This window comes from Phragmites australis, chromosome 17, assembly GCF_958298935.1.
Source record: "Phragmites australis chromosome 17, lpPhrAust1.1, whole genome shotgun sequence".
Taxonomy (NCBI): Eukaryota; Viridiplantae; Streptophyta; class Magnoliopsida; order Poales; family Poaceae; genus Phragmites; species Phragmites australis.
Window position 1 is genome coordinate 8,728,439 of NC_084937.1, and position 18,337 is coordinate 8,746,775.

The 18,337-nt window shown below is 42.7% G+C and overlaps 2 protein-coding genes and 1 non-coding gene across 3 annotated transcripts; 1 reads left to right on the forward strand and 2 right to left on the reverse strand.

The window, feature by feature from the left end:
- Window positions 1–2,490: 2,490 nt before the first annotated feature.
- On the forward strand, window positions 2,491–2,563 carry TRNAK-UUU (transfer RNA lysine (anticodon UUU)). Its single transcript has one exon. It is a non-coding gene; the product is annotated as a tRNA-Lys (tRNA).
- A 12,285-nt stretch (window positions 2,564–14,848) lies between these two features.
- On the reverse strand, window positions 14,849–15,262 carry LOC133897939 (small ribosomal subunit protein uS12m). Its single transcript, XM_062338771.1, has one exon. It carries the CDS (start codon window positions 15,260–15,262, stop codon window positions 14,885–14,887), a length of 378 nt encoding a protein of 125 aa, XP_062194755.1. The 3' UTR covers window positions 14,849–14,884.
- A 71-nt stretch (window positions 15,263–15,333) lies between these two features.
- Window positions 15,334–17,104, reverse strand: LOC133897940 (NADH-ubiquinone oxidoreductase chain 3). Its single transcript, XM_062338772.1, has one exon. It carries the CDS (start codon window positions 15,661–15,663, stop codon window positions 15,334–15,336), a length of 330 nt encoding a protein of 109 aa, XP_062194756.1. The 5' UTR covers window positions 15,664–17,104.
- Window positions 17,105–18,337: the final 1,233 nt, after the last annotated feature.

An 18,337-nucleotide genomic window follows, 5' to 3' on the forward strand; every position in this document is an offset into this window, starting at 1 on the left:
TAGCTCTTCTGTTGGATCACGTAGCCCCTCCGTTGGATTACGTTGCTCTGCCCTTGGATTACTTGAGTCATTTCTTGGTTTACTTGGCTGCTCCGCAACATGTTGTTTACTTGATCCTTCTCTTTGTTTACTTGGGAGCCAATACTTATTGGTTGGGAAAATGACCTTCCAAGGAAAATTTGCCTCCCACTGGACCGAAAAACCCATATATTCCCATGGGAATGGGTGGTGCTGAACAAGCAGGCAGGCCCAACGTTGTTTATCTCTACTGCAATCATGGTTAGGTAAAAGGAATTCCGCTTCTACAGGTACGTGATTAGTTACAACCAACGGAAAGACTTATTGAAATAATAGGGAATTTCCTCATCCAGTCTACTCCTAGGACTACATCATATGCTCCCAACTCCATGGCCAACAAATCAAACTTCAATCGATATCCTTGCATCTCCCACTATACACCAGAACATATCCCATACAATCGGCCCGAAGAGCATCAATGAGCAGGCCTACTAAATTGGCATAGAGATACATTAGCCGAGTTTGCTTACAACAACTGCTATCACTCTAGCATCGGAATGGCACCTTTCGAAGCACTCTACGGGAACCTTTGTCGTACCCCGATTTGTTGGGGTTGGCACGTACCGACTGACGGGGCCACAGAAGATGAAGGAGAGTGCCGAGAAGATTCAACTTATTCGAGATTAAAAGCAGCTCAGGACCAGGTACGCCAACCACGATATTTGGAGTTTGCAGTAGGTGATCATGCTTGACTTCGGCTTGAACCTACAAAGGGTGTGATGCGTTTTTGAGTGAAGGATTAGGTATAGCTGACCGATACATCGGACCTTTCTTTGCCCATATACCCCTAGCCCTTACTCCCTTGTTTCGGTGGTTGGTCTCTACCTTTTTCTGTCTCTTGGCTAGTTTGTCTTCCTCTTCTTTATATTCGAATAAGTGGGCCAATCTGGCTTTGAACCGGATTGCTAGCCTAAAGCTAACAAAGAATTCCCGCCCCCTTGTAAATCCAATCCTGGAACTACAGCTGAAAAGGATCGTGCAGTGGATGTGTCGGGTTCGAAACTTGCTCCCCCACGTCCTGAGTGATTGGCAGAAATTCTCGCTTAGCGCCCTGGGGAAGACTTATAGACTGCTGTGGGAGCTCGAAGGAAGCAGAAGCAAAACTTGCTTTCTTTCTGTCCCAACCTCCATGGGTTCCTCCCTGTATGACATAGTCCATTGGATTGGGGCAATGGTACGCACCTATGTTTAGTGTCCCCTCTCTCACTTCCTTGTCAGATCCTGATCCCAAAGGGCAATACATTGAGTCGGAAAGACGGGCTTTTGTAAATTCCATTCTATAGCCGAACTAGCCCCTGGATCAGCTCTCATAGTGGGGGAATCAGAGTCAAGTTAGGTGCAAAAGAGGGGGTTGACATCATTCATCGTGATTGGATCAATCAGACTCCTCCACAGGAAATGCCAAGGGGCGCCCTTTCTCATTATCATCTACCACCCATTTCTTCATCATCTGCTGCTGCCTTAAGTGCGTAAAGTAGGCTCAGCTTCTTTGGTTTCTAAATATCTTGTGGTAGCCGAAGGTAGTCCAGTCCGCTTGTTAGATTGAATTGAATCTTATATAACCTACGTAGCTAAAGAGAAAATCATAATAGTCTAAGTGGACCTCTCAAAGGTATAAATAAGTAGACATTAGTCTTACACGTTCGGTCTTTTTCTTTTTTTGTTATGATGCCCACATTTCATACTTCTCAATTCTTATTTATTCAAGGGTTTGTATGTACTGAGTGACTCTAGGTCTATTCAGATGTAGCTTCAAGAGAGATTTATTCGGCCTTTGTATGACCGTCTTCCCTTCCTGTCTATCTCCCTTCGGTCAGGTAGTTCTGCTTCTGATGCCGGAGGAGCAGGGTGGGATAGAAGGGTAGTTTCTGAGTTCGAGATGTCTGAGCTTGGAGGTTCCGCTTCTCTAATGTGATAATAAAGCAACAAGCAACATCGCTCTCGTGCGCTCATCCCTTGCTTGTTCTTGAGCGCTAGTCATTCATCCCTAGCAGGGTTCTTGGGATATCTTGATTTTCTTTATGATGATGTAAGGGTCGACAACAATGAATAAGGAATCGATTGGAAGTTCGCGCCAATCGATCTTCTGTAGGAGTAGGAGGTAGTGCGAATCCCCTCTTTCTTCGTTTAGAAGAGTGCTAGACCTCCACAACGTCAAACCATAGAACATAGCTCCTTTCGGTCGAACCCTAGGAAAGACGACTTTACCTTTTTCGTAGATAGTCTGAGTTCGAGCTACTGTAGTCTCCCCCGTTGACCTTTTTTAGATAGAATCCTCAATGAGTGGAAAGGACTCCCAGACTTGCTCTGCAGTATGAGCCCCATATAGAGCCGCGCCCTTGTGATATGATAAGAAGAAAAGGGGCCAGGACACCCTCTTTTCTTTTCCGCACCAAGCCTTCTTGTAAAATCGGGTGTATAGCTCAGTTGTTAGAGCATTGGGCTTTTAACCTAATGGTCGCAGGTTCAAGTCCTGCTATACCTAAAAAAAAACCACTCTTGTATTCGTAAGGATGCATAGTAGCCTTCAAAGAGCACTCTTTGGCCTTGAGACTCGCCCCTTTCTCATCAACATCTCGACTTCGCTCGTTGTTTGAGGTAAGTATAAAGGAGATCAGACTGGCTCGGTCATTGATAGGCCCGCCTTCTCCTTATTCATTGGATAGGGCGCGGGGGAAAGTCAAGTCAAGCACTAGTTAGTTGGGGCGGGACGCACCAAAGCAGCGTTCATTGTACTAGCACCTTATCTTTTGAAGCTAAACAGAGGCTCGAAAGACGGAGTACATCCGAAGTCGTTGGCTGCCTTTTTGTAGTGCGCAAGTCAGAGTGAACTTCTTCTTCTGTTTTGCGAATCTACTAACGAGAACTGCCGTATAGTCCTATCTTTTCTTATTCTTAAGAAAGATCGTAGATGAACGTTTCATTTCGTTACCTAAGTAGTTGAGCAATTCATTCCAAGGTAAACAAAGAGGTATTTCCTTTTCTCGTTCAGTCCTTCTCTCCTTCCATCCCAGTAGGCCTATTCATGCTTTTTTGCTATCCTTCCATCCCAGTAGGCCTATTCATGCTTTTTTGCTACTCCTCATAGTTGATCCGAATTTCTATCCTTGATTTGATTGACTCAATCAGGGATAAAAATTCGGATCAACTATGAGGAGTAGGGCAGCAGGGCAAGTGAATGAACTCTGTCCTAGGCATTTCCAATAAGTTCAGTGAAGTGAGGGATCTTCCTTTTTTGAGAGGGAAAATACACTACAAATGATATTCAATAATGGAAGGAATGAGTTGAAGATTTACTGGAAGAAAAAATATAATACTTTTCTAGTCGTAGGTAGGGCTACCTACTAGTTTCGTGCTTCGGGTGTACCAGATTCAATAGGCTAGGTTATAGCTGATAGATTTCTTTAAGAACTAGCCGCCTATAAGCCTCGCTAGTAGTATTCCTGCCCAGTGCCGGAGTAGTGACTCACAAGGTAAGTTCTCCTCGATGCATTTCCAACACTCTCTTTTTCTACGTACACTTTTTATTCCTCAGTAGGTAGGGACAACGTTCGAGATCTCATCCAACTGTCTATTTATCACTGATTGGGAGATTGGATTGGAATCCGAGGAGAACTGATTGGATGTCATGGAACGAATGGGGCATTACGTTGGTTACCCACTGCTAGCCTAGCGGAGATTTCTCTATCTGTTGAAAGTGGAAAGGAGTCATATTTGAATCAGAAAGTTGGGCTCGTTCACTCACACCTTTCTTTGATTATCAATGACTTGGCTTCTTGCTCAAGTAAGCACCCAGCATACCAATTCATTATCCTTGGGGCTCGCTCCTTCCTATCTACGTTATTCTTTCTTTGTTACTCTCGTAATGACGTTCCGAAAGAAATCAAGGTTACCAGGTCACAGCTCTGATTCTTCTTCCCTTATAGAACCTTCCCGAAAGAAATCAGTGGAAGTGGGTCCGCCCCTACAACTCATCAAATCTGCCTTCTTTTCTGTTCTGCGCTGTACATATTCTCAAGTTATGAGAAAGAATGGATTTGAATGCAATTTTTCATTCCAAAAATAAATGAATGAAGAATATTTTTACCTCTTATCTGATAAGCAATCAAAGAATTTGAACTGCTCAATGAACAATAAGAAAGAGCTAAGGTAAAAAAGTATATGTGTTACTAATAGTAAACCAATTTCTTTTTTAGTTTGCTTTCAGCTGAACATGATGAACATGTTCTAACTAAAAATGAGGTGAGGCTTGATTAGGTGGCTTTGCAAGAACTAGGGAGGAACACAAGTTATGTACTTTAGGCTAAACATATGAATTTAGAAGATCAACTTTTCCAATTGGACATAAACAAAAGCAACCAATAATATATATATATATAAACTTCCATAATATTTTCTCTATGGTGAAGTAATTTCATCGATAACCACTAAACGATTAAGTAGCGATGTATGCAAAGCTAGACAACGAACATTTCATAATACACTCGTTCTGCATATCTTTAGGATAAAAGAAAAAACAGTGAAAATAAAAGTTTTCCTAAAAAAAAAGATCAAGAAATCTATTTTGTATGGTTCTTATTTCGTTGAAAACGTTTCCATGAGACTTTCTTTCATTGAAGAAGTCCATGGTTGATCTGTCACCAATGACTCTATGTTCAGTGCTTTTGTTAATAGAGGATCCTTAATAATAATTTTATTGAGACTTGAAAGGATCTCACTATGATCAAATTGTGAGAACGTGAAATTTGCATCTACCAGACACCCGCGCTGACAAAAAAGTTGATAGTTCGAAATCACATGAAAAGTAGTTTCTCGAGTGTCATCCTTTAGAGGCCGCATTACCCACCAAAATTGACATCCGGCACCTTCCGTAAATTTCATGATAATTCGGACTCGATTTGCAAATCCTTCTGCAAATATATCACAATAGATCTTCGGACGCAGGAGGAATTTTATGAAGTTCAATAGGATTTGCATTGGATTTGGGCATGCAGAATCAACCAATGGTGGAGCCTTTGGACATTTTGTCTGTGAAAACTGCTCACAAACCTCCCACCAGGTTGTAGGCAGGGAACTGCTGCCACTTGATTCACCGGAGCCTAATCCAATGCAATCATTATCTTCATTCACGAAATTAATCACATAATGGAAACTTAAATCTGCGGGCAGTAAACCCATATATTTGCTAATTTTGCTACTTATCCATCTTTTTCTATCTTTTTGAGCTTTCGCTAGAGATTTAAACAGACATTTAAACAGAAAATCTTCTCCAGCCAAACGACTACTAAATGCTCGGCTAAGTGCTCTCCCCTTTAGGCTTTGTCTCATTCTATCTATCGTCATCACTCGATCAAACCTCTACTTCAATGAAAGCTCCTCCTACTACTCCTCCTTATCCTTCTCACTGGTCGTTTCGTTGGTCTTTTATTGTTCATTGATTGTTTAGCCTCGTGGAAGCAACCGAAGCTTTGGTCATTCGACTCCTTGATACCAGTCTGTGCTTGTTGTCATGCTAGCAAAAGCGGGGGTTTCGGCCGGTTTTACCTACTATTGGATTTGAACCAATGACTCTTGCCATATGAAAGCGATACTCTAACCACTGAGTCAAGTAGGTCAAGCTGAGTCAAGTCAGAGAAAATAGAAAAAAAGAGAAAGCCAACCAAAGCGCAACCAGAGTTCTCCGCGGGGTGGAGCGCTAAGAAAGAGAAAGCGTTATCGCTATACGAAATGAAGCAGCGGCTAGCACGCTAAGATAAACCACTTGGTTTAGGCCCCTGCTTAGTGGTGTGTGATTTCAACACTATTCACGGGGAGAGGTATATTACAAAAATGGTGGGAGAGACCTCTATGTTCCTCAGCTTAAATCATTCTATGATTGTTGACAATTCTGTCATCTATTTGACATGAGGGCTAGAGGGTGTGGTCTTGGAGCAAGAAAAGGGTTGAGTCCAGGCGCATTCTGGTACGACTGAGACTGAATTGGGCAGGAGCAAGCGGTTGGATTGGCCTGACTCTTCAAGACCAAAGATACTCAGCTTCCTCTTCATCAAGTCACGAAATTCGACCCTTAGTTGGCTGCACCAAAACTAGAGTAGGGCCAAGCAAAGCCTAGGATGAATCTCTCTTCTAGTCTAGCTTCCGCTTACACTGAAGCTTCCACTCCCATATGGGCAAGAAGAGCTCCTTCTCTTTTTGCCAAAGCAAAGACTCGCCTTTCTTCTTTTCTGGCGGGATATGAAGATGGAAGCATGAGGACTGAGATGAATAGCCCATCCTTTAGTGAGCTGCTGAAAGACGTGCTGTTAGCCAACGTGAGTCATCAGTATGCAGGGAATAGGGTAGGTTAGCATATATAAAGGACGTGAGATTGAAGCAAGAAAATCTCTTCCTTCCCCTTCCTATGCAAGCCTGATTAGCTAATGGAGACAGAACGGAGTCATTTTCCCTATAGAGCGATAGACAGAACCAAGGCGAATCTCTCTGTTAGGCATGATGACTACGTCATGTTTTCTTTTGCTGGAAAGCATCCACTCGGCCTTCTTCCCCAGTCTACCACTGATGGCAGACTAATCCCTCAATATGAAAACAATATCGAAGCGAGGACAGAGTCTTTGATCTCTGTTTTCGAACCCGAGACCTTTTGCTCAACCGTGAAAGGCTTTGACCATTCCCAAGAAAAAAAAAGCAAAATCTATCATCCAATTTGATCTCTAAGATAGACAAAGTCTGGTTCACCAAAGAGCCTTATCCTACGTCACTGCCTCGTCAACCTGACTTCCATCTCCTGACATCGGTACTTGTTTTCTAGTTTGCCCAGGAAAAGTGGAATTGAAACCTGCCGCACGCGTTCAATAGTATGCGCAGCTACTGGTCTTTCACTTGGAATGGAACATGTATATCTCTTTGGCCCGGGGAATCCCAAACAAAATGTCGTCGGCATATCGCGCATAGTAGATCCTGAGTGACCATTAGCAGCCAGCCAGTGCCATACCAACTCTGCCTCACCAGCCAGCGAGCGTAAGAATGGAGCGAGCGAGCCTGTAACTATGTAGCAAGCCTATTCGAAACGACGCCAGACATTGCAATGAAAGAAAAAAACTTTCCTGTCTATGTTATAGCTAGGACTTGGATGTTCCGGAATCCTCTTGCCGAGCTGGAACAACCCATCTCCTATTTCTGCTTCTTACACCTACACGTTGAGTCTCAGTTACTCGAGAAAGACTTATTCATAGTGGAGATAGTCAACCTCCACCAGCAAGCAGCACCGGAGTGAATCCTTTTGATCTTTTTTGAGAGGGAAAATGATAATGAAAAAGGAGAAAAAAAACGCTGAGAGACACATTGCAAAAAGAATCGCTTATTTCAATGTTGTAATCTAGTGAGTGGTACAGGAGTTATGTGGTCAGTAACCCTCATCCTAATAGGGACACCTTGATTAGTGAGGTCAAGAATAGGTTTCTGTGCATCCAAATCACCCAGTTGATGAATTAAGAAAATGACATCAGGTTGGATCTGTAAGGGAGTATATGAGCAAGTTTGAAAAGTAAAGGCCGGACTGATCTCGGGAAACCCTAATCTTACTGAGAAGTTTTTCTTTTCCTCTTTTCTAAGTGGTTTAAAGGAGGAAGTGAAGTATATGGTCACTGCTCAACACCCTAATAGTGTGAACAAGGCTTATGAACATGCTATGCACTATGAGTTAGCACTTGAGTCAGCCAGTAAGAAATCTAGAGTGGTACCTAGGTGCAGAATTCCGAAAGAGAGAGCGCGGCTCACTTCAAACTACCGCTTTCTTTCTACTTATGAGATTTGCACTAGAAAGACAGAAGTGGAAAGAGACAGAGAGGAGACTAGTAAAGCCAATTTCACCTAAAAAGCGGAAAATGACACTAACTTCTACTGTGGGTAAGTCATCATTTCCAGAATGGATTCAGTCGTAGAATGCTGAAGTAGAGCAGTACCAAGGTTCGGTTTTGGGACAGACAGAAAGTTGGATAAGAGTATCGTTCTTAGCCCCAGCTACGAGAGAATAATATGCATCTTCCGTCATTTCATTAGACGTTCTTGTTGGATTTGAACGCGCATCGGATTACTTACCTTCTACAACCTTCTCTCTTTGAATTCATCTCTAAAAATAGAAAAGCTTCTTTCTTCTGGATTCAGTGTTCAGATTAGCTTCCTTCCAAAAGCAAGTATACCGAGCATTCATTCGATGACATCTAGGTCCTAAATCCAAAACTTTAAACACTAGATCACCGGCATACCTAGCATAAAAGAAGAGTTGCTGCCCATTTGCATGTTCCATTGCTTTTTCAAGAGCTAGGTCTAATGGAAAAAATTCATTAATAATGGTGAAAAGGGCTCCCTCACACTCATCTACCTTTCCCTTCTTCTACCCGCAATCAATGTTTAGGAATTTTCCCGGAAGCACCTCCCACTTTTCCACTTCTTCAGTCGGCTCACTCATTTTCTTTTCCTTTTGCTTGGCTTCAGGGGTCTAACGGTTTACCTTTTCGCCTTCTCTTGGTTCATCCCATGGATCCTCTTTTATCACCTCTTCCTTCTCAACTGCTGCCACATGCCCCTTCTTCCCCTTCAGAGACATCAAATAACATTCCCTCGCCATTTTATGGTGACCGGACTCTACTCCCACTCCTGCTTCCGTTGGGATAAATTTCATCATCAGATGGGATGTAGATACTACTGCCCCTATCGCATTCAACGTTCCTCGTCCCAGAATCGCATTATACGCCGAAGGAGCGTCAACTACCAGAAAGTCTATCATTGCCGAAGACCGGGCCGAACTCGACCCTTGGGAGAATTTTGCCTAACGGTTGCAGAGTATCTCCAGTGAATCCCACTAGGGGTGTTCGTACCTGACCTAGATGACGCAGCTCTAGGTTCATTTGATCGAATGCTCGTTTGTATAATATATCCGCCGAACTCCCTGTATCAACCAAAACACGTTTGACTCTGTTTCCTCCTATTTTCAGGACAAGAACTATCGCATCATCATGAGGTCGCTGTTTGCCCTCAGAATCTTGATCCGAAAAGCTGATCACGCTACCTTCCCTTGGCCTTTTCTTGTCGACCTGAAGGATGATCGGGAACTTCATTTTGGTGCTATACTGTCGCCGTCCTTTGTTCGTGTTCCCTCCTGACGCTATCCCCCCAGTGATTACGTGAATTATAGGGGGGCTCTATGGATATTGTTTGTCTCCTTTCCTTCCCCTACCTTATTATTCGGCCTACCTTGTCCCGGGGTCCCTATTTCCACTGCGGGGGTCCTTCAGGCCTCTTTCATCCTGCCTTCCTGTTCCCTTGCCATTCACATACTTTTTGATGAACTGATATAACTTCCCCAGCCGGGCTCTTCTTTCCAGCTCATCTTTGAGTTGCAAGCACTCTATTTTGGTGTGACCCGGACTTTCTTTATATTCACAATACTTGCTCGCATCTCTTATTTCATGCACTTCCAACGGCCTCGGTCGTCGAAGATCAAAGTCGCTTCTATGCCGAATTCTTCTCAAAATTTCATCCCGGTTGAATTCGTTGTATGCGGGAAATCGTCGCCGATACTCTGTGGGGCTATCCGGTTTGCTCGCTCTGCCCTTCCACTTACTTCGAAGGAGATCGCAGACTACTTTCTTTGGGGCTATGCTAACTCATAGCAGCACCTATCACTAGAAACTCTTTCATTCCTCACTAGCAGTTCTTTGGAACTAGTTCCGTAGTACCTGTAAGAGCAGAACACTTTCCTCCACTCATACTCTTTACCTGTGGGGCTGTATGGTACTTTAGCTGGACTTTACACCAGCTCTCTCTATTCACTGATAGCGTTACTGGCTCTTTTCCAGCATTTCTTGAAAGCAGCTTGCACTCACCGCTGCGCGCCTAGTTAGGCTTTGAAATAATAGGAACAAAGATCTTTCGCAATCAATGTTGTACTCAAATCCTCTCTGGCCGGAGAGGGGGATCTCTTAAGCAGAGTATTCCGAGTCTAGGGCTAGCGGAAGCGTTGAAGAGGGATCTCATTTTCAAAGAAGGCATGGGGTCCTTTCGTCTTTGTAGAGACTTTCACAATATACCAGTGGATAATACCATCCAAGAGAGAAGGCCCATAAAAAGAAGCAGGCAACAAAACATCTTGATTTATAGGAATCAACGACCTCGCCACTGCAAAGGAGGAAGTTGAATGATTTGGATTCGGACAGGCTGTCTTGACAGTAAGAAATCGACATCATCATCTGTCTTTCATGATGGTGGGAGGCAAGATTTCGTGGTCAAGCACAAACCAAGCATAAGTGGATAGCAACTTATACTATGGAGGCAGAGTCTCCTCCCCTCATTTTGCAGCTTCTTTGCTCTGATCTTGATCTCTCTTTCGAAATTGCTACATGATTTGTGAAAAGTGAACAAATAGGTCAGCCACATAAAGAAGAATATGGGTGGTGTAAGCTTTCCCACCTGATCTTTACCTAAAAAAATGGAAGTAGCTCGATTCCAGTATCAAGGAAAATGGGTTGTAGAAATCTTCTTTGAGAAAAAGTTAAACACTAGGAAAAAAGAATCTTTTTAGTAATACTTTATAAGCATGGAAGACCCTAGCAACGTTAGGTATTACAAAAGATGAAGATCGAAGTCCATCCAAGTCTAGAAGTAAGCCCGAGACAAGTGAACAAAGGCTGGCGTAAGCACAAGGGCGAGCTAAAGAAAGCTTTTGAAGAAATTGGTTCTAACGTCGAAGATAGGCTAGCTAGGACTGAAGCTTTGAAGCGGATTGGTACTGCTTTTCCTTTGGGCTCAGGCATGGTTGACAAGTGGGACTTTCCCTTTTTGTTTCCCTTCGGAACTGGAACTACTGCTGGAGCATCCAATTCGTCAGTTACTGGCATGTCTGTGGTGAAAGCACCTTTTTTGAAAGCAAAGGCACGCAGCGTTTAATTAAATAATGGGCAAATCGGGAGTTTGCAAGCTACGAACTTGTGGTAGTGTAGAAGAAGGTCCGGCATATCGAGGAATAGGAGCCACACCAACCATGAATGGTCGAATCGTCGAGTAGTAAGTAGTAGGGGAAGTTAATCTTCTTCTTTTTTCGAAGCTGTCGGTTCATCCTAGTTTTTGGTGAGTACTTCTTTTTCCAATCCATCCTTTCCCTTCGCCAGTCTTAGTTCTTAGAAAATCAAGTAAACCACTGCCCAGGATTTCTTTCTGGGGCTCGCCCCATCCTATAATGTTTCACACACCAGAAAAAACCAGAACGAAGCAAGCTTCATGCGTGGTACCAGATAGATGTCATCAAAGACAGATCACTGATTCAGAGACTACCTAATAGTATGATCTATATCATCCAGGTGGAGTATGCTGGTGGAGAAATGCGCAGCGGAAAAAGGGAGAAATGTTCTTTCCAATGAAGAAGGCCGCTAAGGTCAAAGAAAACATACACGCCAAGGTTCGCTTCTATAGATGTTCCTGAGTTTTCCTACAAATAAGAGTTTTTTAAGGGTGGAATCTGGTCAATCTCCATCTCTTTTATGGCAGATTCTTTTTTCGAGGACCTGGCGACAACTCTCTCTGGACGGTAGGGGAACCCCAGTGAAATCAGTAATCAACGCACTCCTACTCCTCTTGCTCCAATTCCCTCTCTTCCTGCTAAAGCTCCAACTTATCCAGACTGGTCAACAATTCTTCCTTTGTTCTCCTAATCTATCTATTCACATTTGCACTCCACCCCTAAAACACTTTCTCATCTGTTGTAAAATGTACTCAAAAGGCTTCCCCAATTCTCCTTTTAACAACTGTGCATGCCACTAAAACTCCATCCTCTGAATAAAGTCTTCTTGTTGAAATCATGATCTTTCAAACTTGAAAAACCCTTTGAACAGTTCAGTCTCACACTCCAGCAACAAAGGAACATGGTCTGAACCATATCTAGGAAGGGGCTGTCGCCACAGCATGGGTATACAACATTTAATCCCAGTCTATTGTAAAAAAGGAATCTGTCTAACTTAGCAGCTGACACAGCATTCTTCCAAGTGAATTTGCGCCCTTGCAAAGGTAGCTCCATCAGTTCTATATCCTCAATCAGCCCAAACAATTCCTTGCTAACCCTAGCCTGGAATTTCACACCTATTTTCTCACTTCTGGACCAAGTCCTCAATTTACAGATAATCATGTTTTCTTGGTATCTATAATTATAGAGCATCTAAAAATTGTGATAGATTGCAGTCTTGATAATGCTAACATAGTATTGGTAATCTAACAAGCCTTTCGTATTTTGATGCCAGTCACAAGAGTTTGACAGGACCCATTTATCCAAAAATAGTCAACTTGAGAGGACTTTTCAATCTCGAACTCAAACTGATGCCTAGCTATTATTTAGAGATGCTCTTACAGAATCCCATGCTACGGAATGAATCTAGTTACCATCCGATTTAGCTCCATAAATATGGACATGGCTTAAGGAAGCTAATTACTCGGGTTCAAGTAGTTCCGGCTAGAGAGATGGAGTAACTAAACCCTAACGTTAGATCCTGCGCGGGTGCCAGACATCGCCAAAATGAGTAAGTCTAAGTCACCGAAGAGAGTATTTTGGGTCTCTCTCGCAAGCTCTGATAGTGAGACAACAAAGGAAAGAATCTTCAGGTTATTCGCTTCCCTCTTTCAGTGTAGCCGGGTAGCAGTATCGGCAATCCCACGAGCAGACGAATCAGGCCTATTCTTTTTCTATGTTCTTTTTGTGCTCTACCAAGGGCTTCTATGGTCAAACGTGGAAGCCTTTTTACGTGCACAAGTCCAGAATTTCGACTCGTCCCTCTCTTGAGTTTTCCACGAGGACTTAAGTTCATTTTATCTTCTTCTCAATCACCGTTCTTCTTTAATTAACTACGATCTTGATAAAACCATGCGCTGTCTGGCGATGCGAAAGATGAGAAAGAAATTGGCATGTCCTGGATCTACCAAATACAGGGGAAGTGACAAAGGTGAATTAGGAATTTCTCTTGTAGGAGATGATAGTCTTTTCCCCTGGAGATGAAAAATTCGTCCACCAGGTTTTATTAATTTGCAAATTCTTCCTCAGCTAGTTAAAAAAAGGAAATTGGCTGATATCATGACGATATTAGGTAGTATAGATATCATTATGGGGGAAGTTGATCATTGAAATGTTAATAGATAGGGTAGAGGTAGAAACTCTCAATTCTTTTTCGAAATCAGAATTATTAAAAGAAGTCTATGGACTGATATGGATTCTACCCATTTTGACCCTCCTACTGGGAATCACAATACAAGTACTCGTAATTGTGTGGTTAGAAAGAGAAATATCCGCATCGATACAACAACGTATTGGTCCAGAATATGCTGGCCCCCTGGGACTGCTTCAATCTATAGCAGATGGAACTAAGCTACTTTTTAAAGAGGATATCCTCCCATCCTGAGGAGATATTCCTTTATTTAGCATTGGACCCTCTATAGCAGTCATATCCATTTTATTAAGTTTTTTAGTTATCCCTTTGGGATATCGTTTTGTTTTAGCCAATCTTAGTATTGGTGTTTTTTTATGGATTGCCATTTCAAGTATTGCTCCTATTGGTCTTCTTATGGCAGGATATAGCTCGAAGAAAAAATATTCTTTTTCAGGCAGTCTACAAGCTGCTGCTCAATCTATTAGTTAAGAAATATCATGAACTTTTTGTGTGCTAGCAATATCTCTACGTGTGATTCGTTAAAATAGGATCTTTTTCCTCTAAAATCCATTGAATATTTATCTTCCTTTTCTTATTCTGTATTCGGGTTGGTAAGTTAAACTAGATAGCTATATGAGTGAAACAAAACAGCTTATTAATTTGTAGTAAAAAAAAATCTCATTTCCTACGTACAAGAAAAAAGTTGAAGTAAACATAAGCAGTATAAACTCTTTACCCCAAGGTTGAGATTTTTTGATTAGTCATCATATCTTGAAGCGGGCCAGAATAAAGGATTCGCGATATGGAATTCCATTACTAGAATATTCTTAGTTATTACTATAACTTATAATCATAAGGGGAATCCATCAAAAGTTAGTGAGGGGTTAGGAACACTAAAGTACATAAAGGATTAGTAATGAGGGAATCTAAGGCATTAGAGATTTTTCCTCATAAAAGGAATCATAATAAGGACTTGAAATTGGTGGAAATGATCAAGTAGTACTTTCTTCGGATTCCGATCCAGAGTATGTTCCCATTCACTTGTTAAGGAAATGGCTATCAAGAACGAATTAACCCTTTATTCCTTTTTTCTTTTTAAGTACCCCCTCCCCGGGGAAAGAAGAATAGGACAAAAGATATGGAATGAAAAAAAAAGATCTTTATTTTCTCTTTCCTTCCTCTATCCATATTCATACAGAATTCCTCATGAACTAATGCCCAATTCTTTCCATTTATTAATTGCTATAACGAGTGTTTCATTCCAAGATGAAGTTATTACAGAACACAGAAAATTTCTCATTATATTCTAAAGGATGAGATCAATTCGGAAGCGCTTTTTCTTATTCTAGCAGACGGAATTCCTTTGGTCTAATTTAGGACTTTCCAATCGATTTTATCTTACCTAATTCTATCTACGCCCAGGGGGATAATACCGAAACGAAACAGTCCTTTCCTTTTTTCTGATCATAGAGGAGCCGTATGAAGCTAAGGTTTCATGTACGGTTTTGGAATAGCGGTGGGAACTGGTAACGTAATAAGGGAAAGGGAGCTAGCTGCTTCCATATCGCCCCCCCCCCCCCCCCCCCCCAAAATAACCAAAAAGTTCCAGAGGCATCTTCCATTCATTTCGATTTTGGTCTTTCTGCACCATATTTAGATATTCCCTTTCTACGATCTGGAATTCCCAGCAAATCCTTGACTCCTCGAATACGATGGGATTTCACACCTGGCGAATCTTTCACTCTACCTCCTCTGACTAAGACTATAGAATGTTCCAGCGAATTATGACCTTCGCCTGGAATGTGAGCAAATATATCATGTCGATTGCTCAACCGTACTTTTGCTATCTTACGTAGAGCTGAATTAGGTTTTTTTGGTGTTCTCGTCAAAACACGCAGGCATACTCCTTGCTTCTGGGGACATTGATCCGAAGCTCGAGTACGGTCCGTGCGCCGTTTTTCTTCTCTACCATGACGAATCAATTGATTTTTTGTAGGCATCCCTCTTTCCTATGTCCTTCCCCCCTTAGTCCTTTCACTAGTGGTTACTCCCGATCCGAAGCACCCCTTTTTCATTCATAGAGAGATCCAATCGTCAAAATCAATAAAAAGGCCATCATGGACCAAGATCCAAACAGATCAATCTTGTTAGTAGGTACTGCCCAAGGAAAAGAAAAGGTGACTTCGGGATCAGGGATAATAAATAAAATAGGAACCGGATAAATTCGTATATCGAAACAACTTTTGGCATCACCGAAGGGATCGGAACCACATTCGTAGGCCGACAATTTTTCTGGATAGGTCGAACTATTGGAAGCAAATGGAAAAGGAACACCGAGTGGAATCGAAGAAACTAGCGGATTGATCACTAAATAGATACAAATAGGTGCAAATTCCGACATCACCAAAGCCCACTTCGTTCTCTCACTCTACTCGCGGCGCTCCTTGCTTGCAGAGCGGCATACCGAAAAAAAAAAGACGCTCCGATGTGGATTCGAACCACTGAAGGATTTCAAGGGCAATGCCCCTTGCTCTTCCCACTGAAACAAGCAAAAAAGGATTTTCAGTACTTTGCTCTAACCAGCTGAGCTACCAGAACCACTTGCCTAAAGTCTCTTTTCTTCATCTATGAGCATCCTACCTGCAGTGGAGGAGCTTGCTCAAGAACCGAGAGCAGGCCAGGGACTGGACGGCCCTTGTTCGGGAAGGTCTTCTTCGCTATAGACGACACCAAGAACAAGAAAGGGGCGCTCCGCTCCTAGTCACTAAGTAGTGCTATTCTGTCCGACGGCGGACTCCATCAATCTGAGGTTCTTTCTCTCACGTAATTTCGCCCGCCCGTTCAACTTCCGTGCCGGAGGAAATGGGATTCGAACCCATGACACAATCTTCTTGTATGTCGATTTAGCAAACCAATGCCTTAAGCCACTCAGCCATACCTCCAAGTTGTTGATCGGAATTGGATATGCCGGGTTGGTTACCCGAAGATCCACTGCGTAAGCCGTAGCGCGCGTACTCTTCTTTACTGAGCGAGAAAGACTCTATCCAGATCTATGGATCTCCCCAGCGTCCAAGCGAGACCCCATCCAAACCAAATCCGCCACTCGTTGGGCGAGGCCTTGCTTTCTATGAACACCTCACCACTGAATGAGAAACTTAGCCTCCGACCCGACCAAGAGAGAAGACAGGGTCAAGCCGATGCTGCCCTTCCTCACCTACCTGAATGGAATGAATATCTCCTTCGTCTAGTCGAGAAGGGAAAAAGCCCGGCGGGGAACTGGACCGTGACTCTTCTAAACCATTACATGACGGAGAAGTCCATTCTCGTCATGATCGATCCACGTCCTACCATAGTGCCCGGAGAACCAGGCTTGCTTAGCTTACCAAGCTAGCTTACTAAGCTAAGCGTGAAGGAATTTTTCTAAGATGGCAGAGCTAGCCAGAAGGTAGCCTAGCTTGCTTCTAGAAGATTCTATAGTGATCCACAGGAATCGGCCTCGGGTGACGCCTCCCTAGTCGTCGAAAGATTTCGTCCCTCGGTCGTTAAGGAGCAAGAAAACGGATGCGCGTTAGCGCAATGGCTTTCGCGCTAGTTGCTCAATCCGTTGCTTGTTTGGTTCGAGGTTGAGCTCACCCGCCGCCCTACGTCAGTAGTCTTCCTAACTTCTATTCCCTTCTTTTGCTCTAAGGTAAGGTCCTTCAAGAACAGCATTGCGGTCACAACGGGGCTTTGGGTGAATATTGTCCGCCCGTATGAGCCGGGCTGTGAATATTTATAGGTCGGGGTCTTTACTGAAAAACCACCATACTACACTACAACAATTTGAAGAAATCCGCAAGTGACTCTAATTTGAATTCACTAGTCGTGTTGAGTTGAGGCTTATTTCAATACAAGAAGAGGAAGAAAGCCATTGAAGACCATCAAGCAAACAACAGTTCTTGGTTACGTTCCACTCCTGAACAAGCACTTTATTCTGTCAACCAGGAAGTTTCATAGGTCGAGAGAAAATTTGCAGAGTACCCCTACAAGAAAGGTGTGTTTTGCTGTGAAGAAGAAAGACGCTATGCCAATCGATGTCCCCTGAGGATCCTTGTGCCTAACAATAAGAATGTGTGTGTCCACTGTTGAGAACCTACGCGCTGGGTCAATTGGTGTCCCATGAAGCATCCCGCATGGAACTGGATCAACCCCAAATCCCATATGAAGATCTCGGTTCAACATTCGAAATGTCACGACTTTCAAGTTGTAACTCAAGATAGTCAAGACCGACGATATCTCATCAAGCTCACAGAAGCTCAGTAGGCAAAAAAAAAAAGAGTGATATATTCCATGTCAAAAGCTACATGACTATCTACTTCTCAAGAACTGGAAATATAAGTCAGGGAAGTCCACTCCTTTTTAAGGGGGGTAGCCTTTCTAGCCAATCTCTTGGTTGTGGAACCTCAAGACAGATATTGGAAACGGCTAGTCAGCAAAGGTAATGAGGTAATAAAATGTGCTAAAGGAAGGACATTACCCAGAAGATGCACTCCGACCACAAAAGTGACTGCTGAGAACAAGTACTCTTTCCTCGAAATTAGGATATGGCTTACGAAATCATCAAGGATAAGAAGGTCCGCCAAAGTCAATCAACAGATGTGAAGATCCTTAAAAAAATAAAGGAAACTTATTAGGAGTGCTAAGGCTACGGAATTCTCAGGAATCAGAAAAGCACTAAGATGTATCATGATCTCAAGGATTGTTATCGGTAGTATGGAAACGTAGTATGGAAACAAGAGTAGTGTAGCAAAGTATATGGTCTTATGTGACACATGTCAAAAAAGCTAGAATAGTACATCAGAGACAACTACAACCATTGAAGATATCAGGAATGGAATATCCGAGAAAATCCAGCATACTCAAGGTAATCAATCAAGATTTGTCAAGACAGATGCGGAAGCTGTCAAAAGCAAAGTGAGCAGAGTATGTTAGGACAATGAGGTTAACACTGAGAAGAAAAAGCAATTTGGAAAGCGAGAAAAAACTTGAAGATCAAGATCCCTTATCTCGTTTTCGATCTGTCTGAATCTCGAGGG